Source organism: Myxine glutinosa, chromosome 8, assembly GCF_964187855.1.
Source record: "Myxine glutinosa chromosome 8, kmMyxGlut1.1, whole genome shotgun sequence".
In the NCBI taxonomy this organism is placed as follows: Eukaryota; Metazoa; Chordata; class Myxini; order Myxiniformes; family Myxinidae; genus Myxine; species Myxine glutinosa.
Genome location: NC_136268.1, coordinates 76260690 through 76282678, shown reverse-complemented (window position 1 = coordinate 76282678; position 21989 = coordinate 76260690). Strand labels below are relative to the sequence as shown.

The 21989-nt window shown below is 41.6% G+C and overlaps 1 protein-coding gene across 1 annotated transcript in view; it reads left to right on the top strand.

The window, feature by feature from the left end:
* Positions 1 to 21989, top strand: part of LOC137432599 (uncharacterized) — a 40942-nt gene that overhangs the window by 2249 nt on the left and 16704 nt on the right. Inside the window, exon 2 of the mRNA XM_068124660.2 lies at positions 17805 to 17932. Coding sequence (XP_067980761.1) covers positions 17810 to 17932 — 123 coding nt within the window. The 5' untranslated portion in view covers positions 17805 to 17809. The remainder of the gene's footprint in view (positions 1 to 17804; positions 17933 to 21989) is intronic.

Genomic DNA, 21989 nt, shown 5'->3' with positions numbered 1-21989 from the left:
GATTAAGGGGGCGATCAGTTAACTGATGAAACAAATCCAATCCACAATTTGGAGCCATTTGCATCAGCAAGGAAAGCCTTGTCCTATAAATACCTGGACCATAGTTATCCAACACCACTGACCTATATAACCCCCAGGTCCCTCTCTCACTGTTCACAACTTCATTTGTCTCTCCTCCCAACCCCCCACTCCCCGCCTCTCCCCCACTCATCCTCCTCCACGTTAACAGCGAGGTGCTTTCTTGTTTACATTCTACACTCGTCACCTTTGCTAGATAAGAGGCTAAGAGCTAATGTAGTCAACATTCCGAGATTTTTTTCCCCAGGTACAGGAACTTCCCTGTTATCCACTGAAATGTTCCCAATGTTTTTCCTAATACCTTTGCACTAAGGAAGGCATTAAGTATTTTTTTTCAACACCCCAAACGTGTTGTGTGTTCAATTTGAACAATGCCGCCTTTTGGGGATAGAATAGAGTTTGTTGATTTTGAGTATTTTGGTGAAAGTTTTTGGCTGAAGAATTGAACGTTTTATTACCTTTTAAAATTTATTTTAAACTTAAGCGACGACGATGTGTTAATACCTGGTGCAGCACACAAGTATATCTACTTAGCCAAGCTAGTGTATATTTAAACTGCTTTTCGAACCATCGGATGTAAATAATACAAGCTGTGGGAAAGTACCTTTGAAATCGAGTCAAACCCTGTCCATACTTTTTCAGATGTTCATGGGGTATTTGAATCGTAACAGAAAATATCATTAGCTTAGCACCTTCCTGATAGGATGATGGATGCTATTGAAATTGTGTGTGCGTGTGTGTGTGTGTGTGTGTGTGTGTGTGTGTGTGTGTGTGTGTGTGTGTGTGTGTGTGTGTGTGTGTCTCTCGATCTACTTTCACATGGATCATTAGTTTCTCAGATCTACTGTAATCTATATACACCCCTGGCAAGGCTCTGCATTGTTGAATGCTCCGTCCTGTTTTGTATTGTGTTTAACAACTACCGTTTCTACTTTTATTCTGAATTCAAAGTGTCAGGTTTACTTGAGTACAAACACCTGTTTATAAATCAACTTTTATTGTTATATTATAATTGTGCTAAACACATCAGATAATGCCTTTGTTTTTGTGTAATCTTGATTTATTTGTGCCTTTTGAGTTATATATGCAGAGCAAACCTCAGTTTACAAATTTTTTTGTATTTACCTACTGGCATGATTAACCTGTGAGTTTTGTGCCGTGTGTCGTATCATGGTAATTTAACTGTTTGCACCAAGCTGATAATCTATGACTGCAATTTCAATAAACTTTCTTACACATGGATTCGTCCGGACAACATATCCAACTGTCTCCCTTTAGTGTCAGACAATTGTTTCTCATTGCTGTACTATCGTAAAGATCTGTAATGGCTCGAACTTCAGGAACTCCTGTTGCTGGCTGAATACAAGGCCTAGTTTTCATAATGCAATCACATAAGTAAGATGCTTGGACTTTTTGAATTGGTTTATGGGAATTTGGGGCGGCTCTGGCAAAAAGTTTGCGAGCCAACCACAAAGTATGGCCTAGTTTGCATTTAGCTCCAGACCAAAGCAGGGCAGATAGATTCCTTCCTCCTTGTAGGTCGATAATGAACAACCTAGATGTTTAAGCGATGAAGCCTTCAATCCTTCCATGTTCTTCCTTCCATCGGTCCGTCAAAAACGAAGAAGAAGAATCTATATAAACCATCGTCTTTAATTCTAAAGGGTTATACAGGGTAGTTCTGAAGGGTAATTCAATAGGGTTCTAAAGGGTAATTCTAATGGGTTCTCATGAGTTCATAAGGGAAATTCTAATCAGTTGTAAAGGGTAATTATAATGGGTTCTAAAGGGTAATTCTAATCAGTTGTAAAGGGTAATTATAATGGGTTCTAAAGGGTAATTCTAATCAGTTGCAAAGGATAATTCGAATGGGTTCTATAGGGTCATTACACTGCGCTCGCGAAGCGAAAAGCATGGTTAGGCATTCGGTTTGCGTACTTGCGGCGTGCGTGCGTCTGCATTTTAAAAATTAATTTTCTTGGCAACCGTTGGTCCGATTGACACGAAATTTTACTATGGAAGCGCCTCCGCATGTATAATTTGTTTTTTCATAATTATGACATCATAGCTCATGTGGTATGGACGCCATCTTGGAAAAACGTTGCACCTCTATCTCCGAAACAACTCAATGGAAAAAATTGAAACATGGCTCATTGTGAAGTACTCACCATGGGGAATAAGATGTGTTGATGATGATGGTGTCATCGGTGCCTTCATTAAAACGTCATAATTCGACAAGTACAACGCTTGATGTGATAAGTATGAAATTTTTTTTATCTGCAACTGTTAATCGATCGACACGAAATCTTGACCATAGGAGCGCCTCCTCCTGTATAATTTTTTAATGGTAATTATGACGTCATGAATCATGTGGTACAGGCGCCATTTTATAAAAAGCAAAAACCTTGTGCCTCTATGTCTCCGAAACCGCTCCATGGAAAAAATTGAAACATGGTGCGTTGTCAAGTTCTCCCCATGGGGAATAAGATATGTTTAATAATGTCATCTGTAGCTTAATTATGACGTCATAATTCGACAAGTACAACGCTTGATCCAATCAGTATTAATTTCTTTCTCTGCAGTTGTTGGTCCGATTGACACGAAAGTTTCACCGTAGGAGCGCCTCTGCCAGTATAATTTAATGATAATTATGACGTCATAGGTCACGTGGTATGGGTGCCATCTTGGAAAAACTGAAAAACGTTGCACCTCTATATCTCCGAAACCGCTCCATGGAAAAAATTGAAACATGGTGCATTGTCAAGTACTCCCCATGGGGAATAAGTGTTGTTAACGATGACGTCATTGGTGCCTTAATTTTGACGTCATAATTCGACAGGGACAATGCTAGGTCTGATCAGTTTGAAATTTCTTGAGTGTGATCTACACAACAATGATATTAGAGAATATAAATTTATGATGTCATGACTCACGTAGTTTGGCAGCCATATTGCATCAAAAAAAAACCTTCAAAAACAGAAGAGGTGGCTCGCAACAAGCGCAGGGTAAGTATTCGATGAATACTATCTCGTTATATAGGGTTTCGTTCGTTTTTAGGCTTTGCTTATTTCATGTTAAAAATGCCAAAGTGAACCACTTCCTTCGGGCACAGGTGCGATTTATATTGCCAATTCGATAACCACATACTATTAATTGTTTACCCTTCATACGAGATGATAATAGCTGTTCAGATGTGACACATTAACACCTGGGAGCGTGTATTTGATTATATTGTGGGAAATGCAACCCACACACAACAACAACGCTCAGAAATAGTAAGCAGCGAGAAGACAAGAACACTTGATAGCATAGTTTAGGCAGGAGTTTGGAATTTGTTCAGGGTGTTAGCGATAACTTGTCTACTCTTCCCGAAAGAAACCATGTGATGTATAATGTACATCAACTGATGTTAGCAGACGGGACATTCAGATTAACATCCATCCTCGGGATGGCGCACCCATTGATGCCTCAACCCGTCTAGGAAGCACCAAGATCATAGTTTACAGCTGGGTCAAGAATCAAACCCAGGTTAGATGACTCAAAGGCGAGTGCACATGCCTCGAGGCCATCCTGCCAACCCAACAACCTACTACTGTAACTCTCTTGAGATAAGGGCTCCTGAAATCTAGAATCTAGATCCTCAATTACAGACTTGGCATTTAATATGGAATTATTTTTTTTCTTGACTTGGGTTTGTTTACTTTCCTAACTCAGTATATCAATCTGGTGAGTTTCTTTTACACTTTGGTGATTTATTTGTTAAAAGAACCATGTCACTGATTGTCTGTCGCAGCAAGAAGTCAACAACAGGATTATATCACAGGTGGCGTGGCAAAATGTACGGACAGGTGCATTTGATGATTGGCTTCACAGTCGGGTATACTAGGGTTGTTGCGTTCTGTATTAGTGGAAAACAACTGCTGCACGTCTCCAAAAGTTATTGCCGCTTCCTCTGGAGATGGTCCGTCAACTCGGCAATGCTGTTTGTCATGGAGTGGTGGCTTTACGAAATTACGGCATGAAACAGCGTGCTATTGCTCGGCAGTATGGCATCACTCAAGGTCAGGTGTCAAAGATCCTGAAACGAAATGCTCAGAGGGGTGTCCCTACTCCAATACGGAGGCCAGGACGTCCCCGCAGAACCACAAGGAGGGATGATCGCCAGCTGCACCGGTTAGTCCACAATGGCCGTACCAAGTCAGCTAATCGGCTTAGGGCTGAGTGGCAGCAACTGACAAATGTGCCTGTATCCAGAAGGCTTGTCAACCAACGACTGGTTCAAGCAGGCTATCGTGCCAGGCGTCCCCGGAGAAAGCCACGCCTGACCAGACAACACCGCCAGCGCCGATTGCAGTGGGCCAGAGAGCACCGACAATGGCAGCCAGGACACTGGAATCACGTGATCTTCACTGACGAGTCTAGATTTCTGGTCTATCGTCAAGATAGCCGCGTCCGAGTGTGCAGACAAGTGCATGAAGCCTACAACAAAGATTGTATAGTGCCAAGAGTCCAAGCTGGAGGTGGTGGGGTGACCGTTTGGGCTGCTTTTCATGCAGGGGGCAAAACTGACCTGGTTGTTCTGAATGGAAACCTGAACCAGTTCAAGTACAGGGCCATTCTGGAAGAAACATTGCTTCCATTTGCTCGTGCAGCCTTTCGAGGAAACTTTGTCTTTCAAGATGACGATGCACGGCCTCATCATGCTCGCATGATCCAACATTTCTTGCTGACCATGGTGTAGAGCATATGGAGTGGCCTGCCATGTCCCCGGATATGAATCCGATAGAGAACTTGTGGGCAGAATTAACGCGTCAAATCGACCACTTGGACCAGCCGCCTGCCTCTGTGCGTGAATTGCAGCAGGCTATTGTCACTGCATGGCAAGCTATTCCTGTCCAAACCTTGGCAAATCTCGTGAACAGCATGCCTCAACGTGTACGTGCTCTCCTGAATGCTCGTGGGGGTTACACGAAGTACTGAACTGTAATTTTACTGTCCGTAATCCCAGTCGTAATTTAATTTTTGTTTTTGTTAAAAAAAAATTTTGGCTAATGTGCAAAATAAAGAGATACTTCTGGAAAACGTACAGAAGTTTAACACAGTACTGTCCATGAATTGAGTTCGATATCAGTTTACATCACTTTCAAGGATCTATTTATTTGCTTCGAAATGTCAAATGTGGTTTTTGTTTCTTTTAAAGGTCACATTAACAAAATCTAGAATAATTTCAACATAATTCCAATGAACTTTTGGTTCCAAGACATCTTGAAAAGTAAGTTCACCCCCACAAAAAAGATATTCCATATTAAATGCCAAGTCTGTATATGGCATTCACAAAGATTTGAAACCGCAACCTCTGTAATGGGTGCAGTGCCTTCTTCTGTTGGCTAGCACTCTGTCATGAGGTTTTATGAATGGTGGGCCTCCAACAGGAAGTCAGATCAGTTAAATGCCATTGGTAAAATAAAAAAAAATCATGGTTCTATCCTAAGGAAGCCAAAGCAAGTTATTATAACTAGCAACGGTACCCGCCCTACGGGCGGGGCTTCAATTGGGAGGCCCAAATGAAAAGGCAAAATATCAGAAATTGAAGGCTTTTTTTATTTTAAACGATTTATGTAAACATCCGTTAAATCATATCACGCAAATCATCAAAATCTAAACAGTGTTTGTAGAATTTCAATAAAAGCCAAAATCACTGTTCATATCGGTAAATATTATTCCACCGTGTTTGGAAAAACTGGAAAATTGGAAAAATTGAAAAAGAAATGGAAAAACAATTTCGCCTATTTCCCTCCAGGGGGTCCCAGCATTGCCCACCCAAAATATCGTTGCGATCGGTTCAGCCGTTTTTGCGGTACCTGGGAACAAACAGACAGACATTTGGTGAATTATAGTAAGATTAGGATTTCCAAACAGTTGAGTTAAAAACAGATCAGATGAACGAAGATGGAATTGACAACAGAAATACAAAGACAGTGGTGATGGGTTTGGAAGGCCGGAAATGAAAACTCCAGTGAGATGTTTATCGGTCCAGTGATGCAGAAAGACTAGGATCGGTGAGTGCATCAGCAAGTAGCGATCCCCATGACAGGAGGTGAAATGGCAGTGGGGCCGCACAGTGAGCCTGGAAAAATGCCATGCGGATCCCAGCCGGTTTAGCACACCATACCCCATGTGTGTCAGGAAAAAAACACGACGAGGAAGACGGATATGGGATATAGGATTTCTTTCTTGCTTTTTAGGATAAGCAGCATATGTCTTCTCGTTTAGGGAATGGGGGTGCATGGACGTTCGGCCCATCACTCTCCACGTGGATAATGTCCCCATCAAGGTAAAACCGAATTGGCATGACGAGGCATTTGATATAGCTCGACAGGAAACTAAATTGGTGTGGGATCAGTGTAAATCGGGAAAGAAGCACTGGAGGGAACAATTCCTGGGAGTAGCTGAGAGTGCATCAAAAGGAAGACGAGACAGGCGACTGACAAGAGCCTCGTCAAACAGCCTATGGAGACCCTTGTCCCAAATAGCTGGATGAATGTAATCCCCCTGAAGAAAAGACCGATCTGAAACAAGTTGGCATTTGGTCGCCGTACCCACAACTTAATTCATAGATGCTGGGCATCTCCAAGCATTATCTTGCTATTGGATTCTGGAGTTTAACCAGATTCCCTTTCGCTCTCCAGTCATTGGCTATTATCAACCCTTTCAGAAAGGCCATTGCTCTTCACATTGCACCAATTGACCTATGGTTGTGCAGCGTTCACACGGAACCCTTCTCCACTTGCCCTTGCATAGTCTTCGCGAAAAGTCAATAATGTGGTCATAGTCAATAATAGTCATAGTCATCTGGCCAACAACGTATCACGTTTCATGAATATTTCCTACTTCCACTACCTGTGGCGGATCCACACAACATTTCTGTCACGCTTCTCTGCCACCACGACACCCTCATACCCATCGCAGCTTGTAGTTATCAATTGCCACCGATGGTTGAATCTCAGACTCACATTCGAGCACCATCCATTTTCAAGGAGATATGATTGGTTATCATTGATGATTGGGTGGCAGTGGCACTACTGTTGTGCCACCACAGATTAAAGCAGGAAATGGAGGCAGTGAGGTTAGCCAGAGGGATCAGCACGCAATGTCCCAACTCTTTTCAAAAGCATATCATGGGATAATGAAGAAGAAGAACCACCTTTAGAGGCCATGTTCCTTGCAGAGCGGGGGTTGGCGTTTTTGGGCACCGTGGTCCCCTTTTTGAAGCAATGTTTTATGGCCAGATGTCCTTCCTGCCGCCAACCCTGTTAGTCACCTCTTGCGACACAGGGAATTACCAGTGAGCTGGTACCTAATTTGCCGACCTCAGAAGGATGACGGGCTGAGTCAACCCCCCTGATGTTAATTCAACGATCGGCCAGGATTCGAACCCAGGATCCTAGCATCCCAAGCCAGCACCATAACCGCTAAGCCAACACCAGGCTTAAAATCATATCATGGGATCCCATTCATATTTAATGTCAAATGGAGCAGCCAGCTTCATCAGGGGGTCAGCACATCCAAGCACCTGAGGTGTGGGGGAACCTAACGCATCCACAGTGATGTTAGTTTGGGATGAATTTTAGTGCAAGTTGGTTCAAATCCAGGTTGTAGAAGCGAAGGATTTATTACAGTTGCTACTTGATACAGCTTGCAAAATTTGCTCCATGGTGGCAGCCAACAGCTGGTAAATACAAACTCCCTCAACATTGCCCGAGGGGTGATGAAAATGATACAGCAATCCAATACAGCAACGCACAGTGACCCAACAAACTTGAAAACTGAGTTCATCAGCAAGATCATGGTTCAGCCATGGGAGGGGAATAAATAAAGTAAGGGTTATTGTTTAGTTTAAGAATTAAAAATTGTTTGTAGAAAACTTTTTTAAAAGTTAAACTACGGAACTCGATCAATCAACGGTTGTCCCAAATTCCAGTTCAGGGAGGAATGGTTTTCATCACTCTAAGACGGAAAGAAAGGAATAGCTTTTGGAATTTTTTGTGTTGTTTTGTGTTTTGGAATTTTACATCCATTTGTGACTTGGGTTTCTGGAATCGAGCTTTTCAACCTTGTTTTTCGTAGCCTACCCTTTTGTTTGCCCTCCTTAAACTGTGCTTTGTTTTGTTTATATGTTACAAAAGGACACCATTTGCGTTTCAACTTGGGAAACTTTGCAAAAGCAATCCGACTCATGCAGTGCCTGCATGTGCGAAGCAAAAGGTGGGGTTAAGGAATCATCACGTTGTCTGTCTGTCTGTCTACAGATGTCAGTTTATGATCGAGGAGCAACTTCATCTCAATTGAATGTTGTATTTTGAACACGAATCAGAAAACGAACTTGTAGTTTAGCAGTTCTTTGGTTTCGAATTCGTTGTGATTGCACATGTGCAGAGAGGAATGCTCCTTTTTCTTTTTATGGCGTAGCCCATAGGGCAAAGCTGTCGAGAACAGCGTTTGTTTGTATGTATGTATGTATGTATGTATGTCCCATCAAACGTACACCAATCAGAGCTGAGGATCTGGTCTCATGACAGGGGTGATGTGATGTCAATACGGCGCTACAGCACACCGCCATTTTGATTCCAATTTCATTCAGGCCGGACATATCGTCGAACCTGTCATGTATCACAATTGCCATCTAAAATCAAGACCTTATCGAACCTTAACGTTTTTCATTCAGTGTGAAACACAAACAAAACGATTGGTAAAAAATATCATCAAATATCGAAAGCATAGACGTTACGGGTCTTCCAAAGACACAGTACTTATAGGCCTTAGGCTTCATGCCTTCATGGCTCCCCTTCCGGGCGCTTCAGACAAATTAGCCCAGGTTTATTAATAGTCGTATTGTTTTCGTAATAATAATAATAACAATGTTTATATAATAATAAAATAGTAAATATAATTGTAACGCTGCAATCCCTTTGTTGTTATTGCAAAGTTTCTAGATTGAAGCGGTGTATGGTTGGTTCATTGTTGACTCGAAACATAGAATAAACCAGTGTTTCAATTTTCTCAAGTTTCTCAATTTTCTCAATTTCTTAAGTTTCTCAATTTTCTCAATTTCAAACATTTCTCAATGCAAAAATAATTTAATACTATCGTGTGTCTACCCTGTCTACCGTGTGATGGATGCTGTGAAGAGAAACAGTTTGAGATGGTTTGGTCATGTGTTGAGGAAGGATGAAAGTGACTGGTTGAGAAGAGTGATGGAAATGAATGTAGAAGGAAGTAGAGGATGGGGAAGACCGAGAAAGACTTGGCTAAAGATGGTCGAAGAAGAAATGCGGGCAAGGGGGTTAACAAGGGGAGATGCAGAAAATAGGGCAAAATGGAGAAGATTGTCATGGGGACCGCAAGGCTAACCCCCGCTCTTGCAGGGAAAATGGCCTTAAAATGCCTGTTGTTGTTGTTGTTGTTGTTGTGTGTCTACCCTGTAGTGAAGACGTCAGGGTGGCAGAAACGAGCTTTAACTCCTAGGCATATACCCAACTATAACGGTACCATGTGCACGCGTGGGGTGTAATGGAGGGCAGCGAGGGCTAACCTGCACGGACGGATGTGGCACGGGGGTTATCCGATCCCCACAGCAAATAAACGTACAATACAGGCACGACAAAGAAATGCAATAAATAAAGAATTTTATGAAAATAAATGCAATACAATAAAAAGGTAACACTAAAGTCCTAAATTGAGGGACCCTCCATTAGGGTGGTCCAAGAATGCAAAAAAATCACTTTTTTATCTGGATTTTGATGCTCTATTGGATTATTGTTAGAAATTGTCTAAATCATTCACCCAAAAAATATTTTGCATCTGAGTCATCTATAAACTCATACACACTCAACATATAAATTTGTCATTTTGGTCAATTTTAATGAAAATCGTCCATGTTGAGAGGCTTACAAAGACTTTAGAAATATTTTTTTCCTAAATAATGTCATTGATGGTACATACCCCTGTGAAGTCCTCATGGTCGAAACATGAGTCAGACATGTATGAACATGTTTCAAACATGTTTCAAGCATTGTCAAACATGTTTCGACCATGATGATTTCACATTCACAGGTACAAGCGCATGCAAAAAGTCATGAACCACAAAATGGCTTAGTACAATAGTGCATGTACTTTTTCCACCTAGGTTGCTATTGGATTGTTCTTATTTAGCCAAATTTGGTGAAAAACGCCATATTTCAATTGAAGTGTGTATGAGTTTCTAGATGGAATTGAGCTAAAATATTTGGTGGGTGAATGTTTTAGACCATTTCTAACAATAATCCAGTAGAGCATCAAAATCGGAGAGATCGATGTTTTTTGGACCACCCAACCCTCCATATGGACTCATATACAACACAAGGGGATGATGAATGAAAATAAATGCGTAATGTGGTGCGTTGGCTGATACTCAGCTCCGGTCTCCACGACGGTTCGGGTCCGTCACAGGTGGAACCAATTTCCCTGCGCGGGAAAACGCGCAATAGTGCGAAGTCGCGCCGCCACGAGCTGGTCTGCACGAGGCAGCTGAATCTCTCCTCCTTAGAGCGTCCCATACTCCCAAAGCTCTGCTGTTTCTCAATCGCACACAACACCAAGTGCAGCTGTCAGGAAGCCAGCACCAAGGAGAGTGTGAGGGATGCGTCCACCTTTTCCGCAGCCTGGAACAGGGAGAGCGAAAATGCGACTGCCCAGCACGAGAGACAAGGCAACTCTAACTGCCTGCCACGAATGCCGGAACAGAGCGAGAGAGGGAAGTGCCTCCGCTCGCAATTAAACCCCAGGATCGAGAGAGAGAAAATGGCGGAACGTGTCCTTTTTACTCCTCAGTCTTGAATGTTCACTCGGACATCACACTCGCTCCAATCACCGAGTGCCACCCGCTCACCCCAACCAATCCTCCTTCGGGGCGTGGCCTCTCGGCCACTCTTCGTGCCCATTGAGATGATTCGAGCTGGGTGGTGTCAGTAGTAGTGTCCGGATCCGGTCGGCGATCGCTTTATTTAATTTAGGCGCTGATCGCATGGCTGGTGGTTTAAGTGTTATAAGAACGAAGGGAAAAATACAGAGGCGACTACACACAGGAACTCTACCCTCATACCCTAACTAATTAGCATAGTACCACCCCTCACATGGAGACATATAACACTTACATGGACATCCGGACCTGACTTAATTACAGGAAGGTTTCTTCTTCACGACATTCGGAGCACACTACACTATACAATCCTATCTGGACTAAGGTATTTCATTAGCTACTCCCACAAACGTAACAATACTTACATTATTTTCAAACTGGTATCCTCACCCAGGTCATACTAAAGTATCAAACAAGCCTGGCTACGCCGATGTTAAACTTTCGGTCTTGTTTTTACTTTTTCTGCCTGTCTGGGCATGAAACAGAATTGAAAATCATTCCAAACAGGAAACACTTTTATGGATGTCATAAAGGACACAAACAACAGGCACAAATAACGAATGTAATGTGTTAAATAAGGTGCTGTAAAATACTCTGCATCAACAGTGGTAAACTTCCAAAAAAAGGTTTTATTTTCTCCAGCCTTTAAATTATTTTTTTAATTTCAACTGAATTATATACTGGAACACTAAAACACAAATAGCCTTCTTTGCCTTTCCAAAAACCTTCAGTTTTGCAGTACTTGGACAAAATATTAGGGCATTTTACGTCGACAAGACCAATCAAATTTGACTCTCGTGCTCTCAGCTTTGGGGGATATCGAGATTCCGACAAAATGGCGGCTCATAGGAAATATAGATTGTGCTCAAAAACGCAAAGCAAGAGTTGAAAGGATCCTTTCCATGTCCTTTTTCACACGAATGCACGTTGTAAGGTGTCCCATGAGCTCTCGTTTGTAGTGACTTGAGAGTCTGGAAGATTATGTTTTCACCTCTGTCTGTCTGTGAAAGGTTGTGGATGGATTCGCACTAAATTTGCTGGACAGATTGGTATGTCACAAGGACGAATTGATTCGACTTTGGTGAAGTTATGGATCCGGGTACGAGATTAAAAAAGATTTTTTAAAAGTGATTCTTCACTATTTAGAGATGGGTCCAAAAGCGATACAAACTGTAACATGATATTTTTAAAAGTTATGGAGGAGTTATAACGAAACCAGGTGGATGAGTTGGTTTGATGACAAGAACAAGCCGATTAGATTTTGGTTCAGGTCTGAATCCAGATCTGGCCTATCAGTGGGATACAAAACATAAACTGTTCAACCTGGCGAAGGTATGTGCTCCACTGAGTGCCATTCTCGTTACCCCGGCCAGAAGAGAGGGTATTGCATTTGAGTCCGTTTGTTTGTTACTTGGCAAAAAAAAAATTTTTTTGGACAAGTATGTTGATCACTTCACTCCGGTTTCAGTGTTTGTTACTTGGTAAAAAAAAAAAAAAAATTTTTGCAAGTATGTTGATCACTCCGGTTTGTGTGTTTGTTTGTGTGTGTTTGTTTGTCTGTCCGCTCACTTATATTTGCCTACAGGTCACAATTTTAAACCGATCGTCACAAAACTTTACCAAACGGTAGCGTTCGTGGTCCGACAAAATCCTATATATTTTTGGGGTCAAAAGGTCAACATAGGACAAAGGTCAACCACTTTTTTCAAATTTCTAAAATCCTCAATTTTCATCCGATTGACTTGAAATTTGAATAGGATTTTCATATCTGCGAACTGAATTCAACCACCAACTATTTTTGAGATCAACATAGGCCAAAAGGTCAACATAGGCCAAAGGTCAACCACTTTTTTCAAATTTCTAAAATCCTCTATTTTCATCCGATTGACTTGAAATTTGAATGGTATTTTCATATCTGCGAACTGAATTCAACCACCAACTATTTTTAAGATCAGCCAAAAGGTCAACAGAGGCCAATGGTCAACCACTTTTTTTTGAATTTCTAACATCCTCAATTTTCATCCGATTGATTTGAAATTTGAAGAGGATTTACATATCAGCTTATTGAATTCAACCACCAACTATTTTTGAGATCAGCGTAGGCCAAAAGGTCAACATAGGCCAAAGGTCAACAACAATTTCAAATTTCTAAAATCCTCAATTTTCATCTGATTCACTTGAAAATATAAAAGGATTTTCATTGCAGCTGACTGAATTCAACCACCAACTATTTTTGAGATCAGCATAGGCCAAAAGGTGAACAACAATTTCGAATTTCTAAAATCCTCAATTTTCAACAGATTAACTTGAAATTTGAATGGGATTTTCATATCAGCTAAGTGAATTGAACCACCAACTATTTTTTAGATCACCATTGACCAAAAAGTCAACATAGGCCAGATTTCTAAAATCCTCTATTTTCATCCGATTGACTTGAAATTTGAAAAGGATTGTCATATCAGCGAACTGAATTCAATCACCAACTATTTTTTTGATCAACATAAGTCATAAGGTCAACATAGGCCAAAGGTCAAGCACTTTTTCACATTTCTAAAATCCTCAATTTTCATCCAATTGACTTGAAATCTGAATAGGATTTGCATATCAGCTTACTGAAACCAACCACCAACTATTTTTTAGGTCAACATAGGCCAAAAGGTCAACATAAGCCAAATTTATTAAATTAACAATTTTAATCCAATTAACTTAAACTTTGAAGACTATTTGCGTACCAGGTCACTGAATTCAATCACTAATTATTTTTTAGGTCAAAAGGATGCTCTACCGAGTGCCATTCTATTTTGTTCTCTTTTGCCAAATGTCGCTCGATGAGTGATTTTTCATTTGTCTGTTTGTTACTTGCCAGAAAAGATTCCGGCAAGTATGTTGATCTGTTCGTTTGTCTGTCTGTCTGTTTGTCTGTTTGTCTGTTTGTTACTTGTCGGAAAAGATTCCGGCAAGTATGTTGATCTGTTCGTTTGTCTGTCTGTCTGTTTGTCTGTTTGTCTGTTTGTTACTTGTCGGAAAAGATTCCGGCAAGTATGTTGATCTGTTCGTTTGTCTGTCTGTTTGCAACACTACGTCTACACCGTTGCATGTAGAATCACCAAACTTTGCAAACGTATTTGTCTTGCACTCTAATATACTGTGCCCAATTGATGACGTCATCGGTCACGTGGTTCGGCCGCCATCTTGGAAAAACCGAAAAGCTTTGCACCTCTATATCTTCAAAAGTGCTGAATAGAAAAAAATGAGACATGGCTCATTGTAAAGAACTCTCCATGAGGAATAAAATATGTTAATGATGACGTCATCGGTCACGTGGTTCGGCCGCCATATTTGTCCTAAACGGCCGATAAAAAAGTACATTCCGGCAAGTCCTCGGTCTCTGACCGATTTTTCATCTGTCTGTCTGTCTGTCTGTCTGTTTGCAGCACTAGGTCTACACCGTTGCACATAGAATCGCCAAACTTTGCACACGTATTTGTCTTGCCCTGGAATAGACTGTGTCCAATTGATGACGTCATCGGTCACGTGGTTCGCCCGCCATCTTGGAAAAACCGAAAAACTTTGCACCTCTATATCTCCAAAAGTGCTGAATGTAAAGAATTGAGACATGGCTCATTGTAAAGAACTCTCCATGAGGAATAAAATATGTTAACGATGATGTCATAGGTCTCGTGGTTTGGCCGCCATCTTGGAAAAAACAAAAAACATAGCACCTCCAGACCTCCAAAAGTGCTGAATAGAAAAAATTGAGACATGGCTCATTCTAAAGAACTCTCCATGGGGAATAAAATATGTTAATGATGACGTCATCTGTCACGTGGTTCGGCCGCCATCTTGGAAAAACCTAAAAATTTTGCACCTCCATATCTCCGAAAGTGCTGAATAGAAAAAATTGAGACATGGCTCATTGTAAAGAACTCTCCATGGGGAATTAAATTTGTTAATGATGACGTCATAGGTCACGTGGTTCGGCCGCCATTTTGGAAAAAACGAAAAACTTAGCACCTCTATATCTCCAAAAGTGCTGAATAGAAAAAATTGAGACATCGCTCATTGTAAACAACTCTCCATGGGGAATAAAATATGTTAATGATGACATCATCGGTCACGTGGTTCGGCCCCCACATTTGTCCTAAATGACCGATAAAAAAGTAAATTCCGGCAAGTCCTCGGTCTCTGACCGATTTTTCATTTGTCTGTCTGTCTGTTTGTTTCTCCACACAGAATAAATATGATTTTGTCTGCATCAGTTGGTCTGATTAAAAGGAAATTTTCACCATATGTGCACCTCCACCTGTAGAACGTTGTAATTATAATTATGACGTCATATATCACGTGGTATGGGCGCCTTCTTGGAAAAACCTAAAAACGTTGCACCTCTCTATCTCCGAAAGTGCTGAATTTTAAAAAATGAGACATGGCTCATTGTAAAGAACTCTCCATGGGGAATATAATATGTTAATGATGATGTCATACGTGCTTGAATTATGACGTCATAATTCGACAAGTACAAAACTTCATCCGACCAAGATGAAATTTCTTGAGCATCATCTCGGGATAAATTGGTGGAGAAACAAAAATGATTTTGTCATCGGTCATGTGGTTCGGCCGCCATATTTGCTTTAACACAAAAGCCTTAAAAAACACTGAAAACACGTCTTGGCGAGGGTCTGCAATCTCTGATTGCTCTTTCTAATTGATATTGCATTGCTCCTTAAGCTAAAGGACTCTCGTTTAGTTCATAAATCACATTGAATTTGTACAATACAAATACATTACTATTATCAATTTAAGAAGAGTATTGCAGTGATGTTATTTTGTGTGTTGTTGTAAGGGATTGCTCCATCCCACAAACACAAGCAACAGACTTTCTCCAATTTCCCACATGAATCTTTCTCCTATTTCCCATATGAATCTTTCTCCAATTTCCCACATGAATCTTTCTCCAATTTCCCACATGAATCTTTCTCCAATTTAATGCCCCAATGATTCCCACATGTTGCGCGGTTGGCCGGGGTGTACGCTTTTGGCCCAAGTCCTTCGCGGACAGCGGGACGTTCGACTGGAACTGATTTGGCGAGGAATTTGGAATTTGGTCAGGGTTCCGGCGATAAGTCGTGCGCTCTTGGCGAAATACGACAGTGGGATCTTTAACGTCCACCGGCAACCTCTGCTAGCTGGCAGGTGCTCCTGCTGCACATCCTTCCGTTGGGAGATGGATGAATGCCTCACCCTGCAGGCGAAACACCAGGGTGACAGTTTGTGGCGTGGTCTGGAACCGAAGCCAAGCTAGACAGCTAAGGTGAGTGCACATTCCTCCAAGCTATCCTGGCAGCCCACAATAACAAACTTTGGACCTGAGTTGGAGCAATTAGGACGTCAGGTCCAAGGTTCCGCATGGTGCTGTAATCTGCCATGAAAGAATCGCTGTGTAATCAAGCAGGTATCCTATAACTCAGTTGAAAAGTTTTTGCAGGAAACTTCCCTGGGCTTACACAGCAGGTAAGGATTTCTGTGTTTTTTTTCTTTTTTAAACTTTAATGTTGATTGAACTTCTCATTGTACCTTCAACCAGATTATATAATACAGTAAATCAAGCTGGGAGCAGCAATTCACATTTCTTGCCACATCTGATGCAATTCAAAAGCTCCATTTGAAATAGTTTGTTCGATATATGTATCTTTTTGAGGCCTAGGATCAGTAATTAAAATTTGTATTGGTGTCAAAGCCAGTGACCAATTGCAAATTAATGGTAGGACGGGATTGACGCAGCGTTTATAGACCATGGAGTAATATGAATGATGGAATAGCATGGCCAAACCGACTCTCGACTCATACAGGGAATTCTTTCGTCCGGCCGGGACAAAGTATTCCAAATTATATACCGTTCACGACGTTTCACGTCCAAGCTCCAGTTTGGCCTTCTCGTCCTCCATGAACGACAGTTACTGTACCCATGATTGGCGACAATTACAGTCGAATGTAACTTACGATGACCATTCAAAATGGTTCCACAAACGAGATAGTGTAGTAGAAGACGAGTTGTACGAGGAAACGGCAATGGGGTTTAATTATATATTTTAAACATCTAAGTAGTGTGGTCCTTGTAATTACCTCCACCTCCGAAGGCGGACGCAGGTTGTTTTCAACCCTGTCTCTTGTTTGTCTGTCTGTGAGCAGGATATCTCAAAAAGTCGCGGACTGATCCGGCTGAAAATTTGTGGACAGCTTGGCAGTGTGACAAGGACAAATCGATTCGATTTTGGTGAATATCCGGATCCGGATAGGATAATTTTTTTTTACATTTTCTAAGTGATTCTTCACAATTGAGATTTTGGTTCCGGTCCGAATCCAGATCCGGCCTATCAGCGGGATACAAAACGTAAACTGCTCAGCTTGGCGGAGGTATGCGCTCTACCGAGTGCCGTTCTAGGTATAAAATATATTAACGTATTTTTCAGTTTTTTCCCATATTCATGCTCGATGTAAATTTTTCTTTGTTTTGGACAATTGTGCATGTCTCGTTCATATAACCTTTTCAAACTTCATATATAACAACGTTTTCCCCTATGAAGGTGGACGTCTTAATTGTTGAATGTTGACCAGCCGAGAGCTAATCTTAGGTGTGTGTGTGTGTGTGTGTGTGTGTGTGTGTGTGTGTGTGTGTGTGTGTGTGTGTGTGTGTGTGTGTGTGTGTGTGTGTGTGTGTGTGTGTGTGTGTGTGTGTGTGTGTGCTGGATGATTATTGTGTTGTGTGCAGGAACAATGGTGGATTTGAAGTTGATTCTTGTACGTTTTCTGATTATCACACCACTGACAGCCATGCCTTTGGGTATGAAAAGAAAACTGTTACCCACATTTGATGGCTTCCAATGGGATTATGACAAGGTAAGTAGTTCATACAATGATTATGCTTGGCGAACCATCAAAGTATTTAATATATAAAGCTCACTCTAACCACTGACTGACTCACTGACTCACTGACTCACTGACTAACTGACTGTCTGGCTCACTCAATGATTGACTGACTGATATTAATGTTCAGTACCTTTCAGGTGTCGTAGAAAGGTGAAATTTGGCGTGCCGACAGACATCTAAGCCGGTACACCAGGAAAAATAACAGAATCATTGGAAAGCGTCTGTAAATGAAAATTTACATTTAAAAAACCCCTAAAAGTGCACATAAAATAAATTTAAAAAGCAAAAAAAATACTCGATCTATATCTCACATTTGAAATTGTAATTTCTATAGCTGTAAACGGTGAAATAAACATGACAATAATGTCTGTAAATGAAAAAGAGAAAGTGCCGTAAGTGAAAATTTACGTTAAAAACCCTAAACTTGTCCATCAAAAAGAAACCTCAATTTATATCTAGCATTTGAAAATTGTAATTTCTAAAACTGTAAACTGTGAAATAAAAACGTCTGTAAAATTTACATTAAAAACCTTAAATGTGTCCTTAAAAACAAAAAACAAACAAACCTAAATTGGTATCCAGCAGCATGTCGGTGATGTTTGCCTATAAATCATAAAGCTTATATTTATTATGTACCGACGTACGAAGCACGGTTTCTTATTGCTTACAATGTGTAAGCATACCCCACTAGTGTGTGTATATATATACAGTCACGTGAAAAAGTAAGTACACCCCATGTAAAGTTTTGACTTTTTCAACATATTTCAACATGCAGCTATTTGATCTTCATTTCAACAATATTGACAGATAAATTTGATATAATACAACAAATATCATGAAACATTTACATTTTGTAGTCCATTGTACAATTTATATAAACATAAATGCCAATTTCGCATGTGGAAAAAGTAAGTACGCCACTATATTTATCACTACTTCAAATACTTAAAATTAGAATCAGGTGCACCAGCTCAGGTGCAAATGATAAGCACATCGTTGGAGAGGATCTTGGAGGAACCTGTCTTATTTAAACCTCAGACATTTAGTTTGGTTTGCTCTTTGTTGTTGAAGTGTGTGGTGTCACCATGCCGGGATCAAAAGAGCTATCTGAGGCCTTCAGAAAGAAGGTTATAGATGCCTACGAGTCTGGGAAGGGATTTAAAAAGATCTCCAAACAATTTGAAATCAATCATTTGACTGTCCGGAAGATCATCTACAAGTGGAGAAGATTCCAAACAACTGCCAACTTGTTCAGGCCAGGCCGCCCCAGCAAGTTCAGCCCGAGAGCAGACCGCAAGATGCTGAAAGAAGTCTCCAAGAACCCCAGAATGTCATCACGGGACCTACAGGTAGCTCTTGCCACTGTTGATGTCAAAGTGCACGAGTCTACCATTAGAAAGATGCTGTATAAATTTGATCTACATGGGAGGTGTGCCAGGAGGAAACCTTTGCTGTCCAGAAAGAACATCGGGGCAAGACTAAAGTTTGCCAATGAACACCTAGGCAAAGACCAGCACTTCTGGAACAATGTGCTCTGGACAGATGAGTCAAAGGTAGAGCTATATGGCCACAGTACCATAAGACATGTTTGGCGAAAACCAAAGACAGCATTTGATGACAAGAACCTGATACCAACTGTAAAGCATGGTGGTGGAATTATTATGGTTTGGGGCAGCTTTGCTGCATCAGGGCCTGGGCAGCTCACCATCATAGAATCCACTATGAATTCTTCATTTTACCAGAGGGTGCTTGAGGATAATGTGAGGCCATCTGTCGGAAAGTTGAAGCTCAACCGAAGGTGGACCTTGCAACATGACAATGACCCTAAACATACCAGTAAATCCACCAAGGAATGGATGAAAAGAAAGAAATGGAGGGATCTGGAATGGCGAAGTCAAAGCCCGGATCTAAATCCCATCGATATGTTGTGGGGGGATTTGAAATGAGCTGTGCATGCAAGAAACCCCTCAAACATCGCACAGCTGAAATAATTCTGCATGGAGGAGTGGGCAAAAATTTCTCCCAGTCGATGTCAGAGACTGGCAGACAGATATAAGAAACGCCTACTTGAGGTTGTTTCTGCCAAAGGGGGCAATACCACCTACAGACTTGGCATTTAATATGGAATATATTTTTTTTCTTGACTTGGGTTTACTTTCTGAACTCAGTATATCAATCTGGTGAGTTTATTTTACCCTTCGGTGATGTCCTTGTTGAAAGATCCATGTCACTGATTGTCTTTCGCAGCAAGAAGTCAATAACAGGATTATATCACAGGTGGCGTGACAAAATGTAAGGACAGGTACATTTGACGATTGGCTTCACAATCGGGTACATAAGGGTTGTTGCGTTCTGTATTTGTGGAAAACAACTGCTGCACGTCTACAAAAGTTATTGCCGCTTCCTCTGGAGATGGTCCGTCAACTTGACAATGCTGTTTGTCATGGAGTGGTGGCTTTACGAAATTCTGGCATGAAACAGCGTGCTATTGCTTGGCAGTATGGCATCACTCAAGGTCAGGTGTCAAAGATCCTGAAACGAAATGCTTAGAGGGGTGTCCCTACTCCAATAACGAGGCCAGGACGTCCACGCAGAACCACAAGGAGAGATGATCGCCAGCTGCACCGGTTAGTCTGCAATGGCCGTACCAAGTCAGCTAATCGGCTTCGGGCTGAGTGGCAGCAACTGACAAATGTGACTGTATCCAGAAGGCTAGTCAACCAACGACTGGTTCAAGCAGGCTATCGTGCCAGGCGTCCCCTGAGAAAGCCACGCCTGACCAGACAACACAGCCAGCGCCAATTGCAGTGGGCCAGAGAGCACCGTCAATGGCAGTCAGGACACTGGAATCACGTGACCTTCAGTGATGAGTCTAGATTTCTGGTCTATCGTCAAGATGGCCGCGTCCGAGTGCGCAGACAAGTGCATGAAGCCCACAACGAAGATTGTATAGTGCCAAGAGTCCAAGCTGGAGGTGGTGGGGTGACCATTTGGGCTGCTTTTCATGCAAGGGGCAAAACTGACCTGGTTGTTCTGAATGGAAACCTGAACCAGTTCAAGTACAGGGTCATTCTGGAAGAAACATTGCTTCCATTTGCTCGTGCAGCCTTTCGAGGAAACTTTGTCTTCCAAGATGACAATGCACGGCCCCATCATGCTCGCATGATCCAACACTTTCTTGCTGACCGTGGTGTAGAGCATATGGAGTGGCCTGCCATGTCCCCAGATATGAATCCGATAGAGAACTTGTGGGCAGAATTAACGCGTCAAATCGAAAACTTGGACCAGCAGCCTACCTCTGTGCGTGAATTGCAGCAGACGATTGTCACTGCATGGCAAGCGATTCATGTCCAAACCTTGGCAAATCTCGTGAGCAGCATGCCTCGACGTGTACGTGCTCTCCTGAATGCTCGTGGGGGTTACACGAAGTACTGAAATGTAATTTTACCGTCCTGTAATGTAAATGTAATTTAATATGGAATTTTTTTTGTGGGGGTGAACTTACTTTTCAAGATGTCTTGGAACCAAAAGTTCATTGGAATTATGTTGAAATTATTCTACATTTTGTTAATGTGACCTTTAAAAGAAACAAAAACCACATTTGACATTTCGAAACAAATAAATTGATCCTTGAAAGTGATGTAAACTGATATCGCACTCAATTCATGGACAGTACTGTGTTAAACGTCTGTACGTTTTCCAGAAGTATCTCTTTATTTTACACATTAGCCAATTTTTTTTTTAACAAAAAACAAAAGTTAAATTACGACTGGGATTACGGACAGTAAAATTACAGTTCAGTACTTCGTGTAACCCCCACGAGCATTCAGGAGAGCACGTACACGTTGAGGCATGCTGTTCACGAGATGTGCCAAGGTTTGGACAGGAATCGCTTGCCATGCAGTGACAATAGCCTGCTGCAATTCACGCACAGAGGTCGGCTGCTGGTCCAAGTGGTCGATTTGACGCGTTAATTCTGCCCACAAGTTCTCTATCGGATTCATATCCGGGGACATGGCAGGCCACT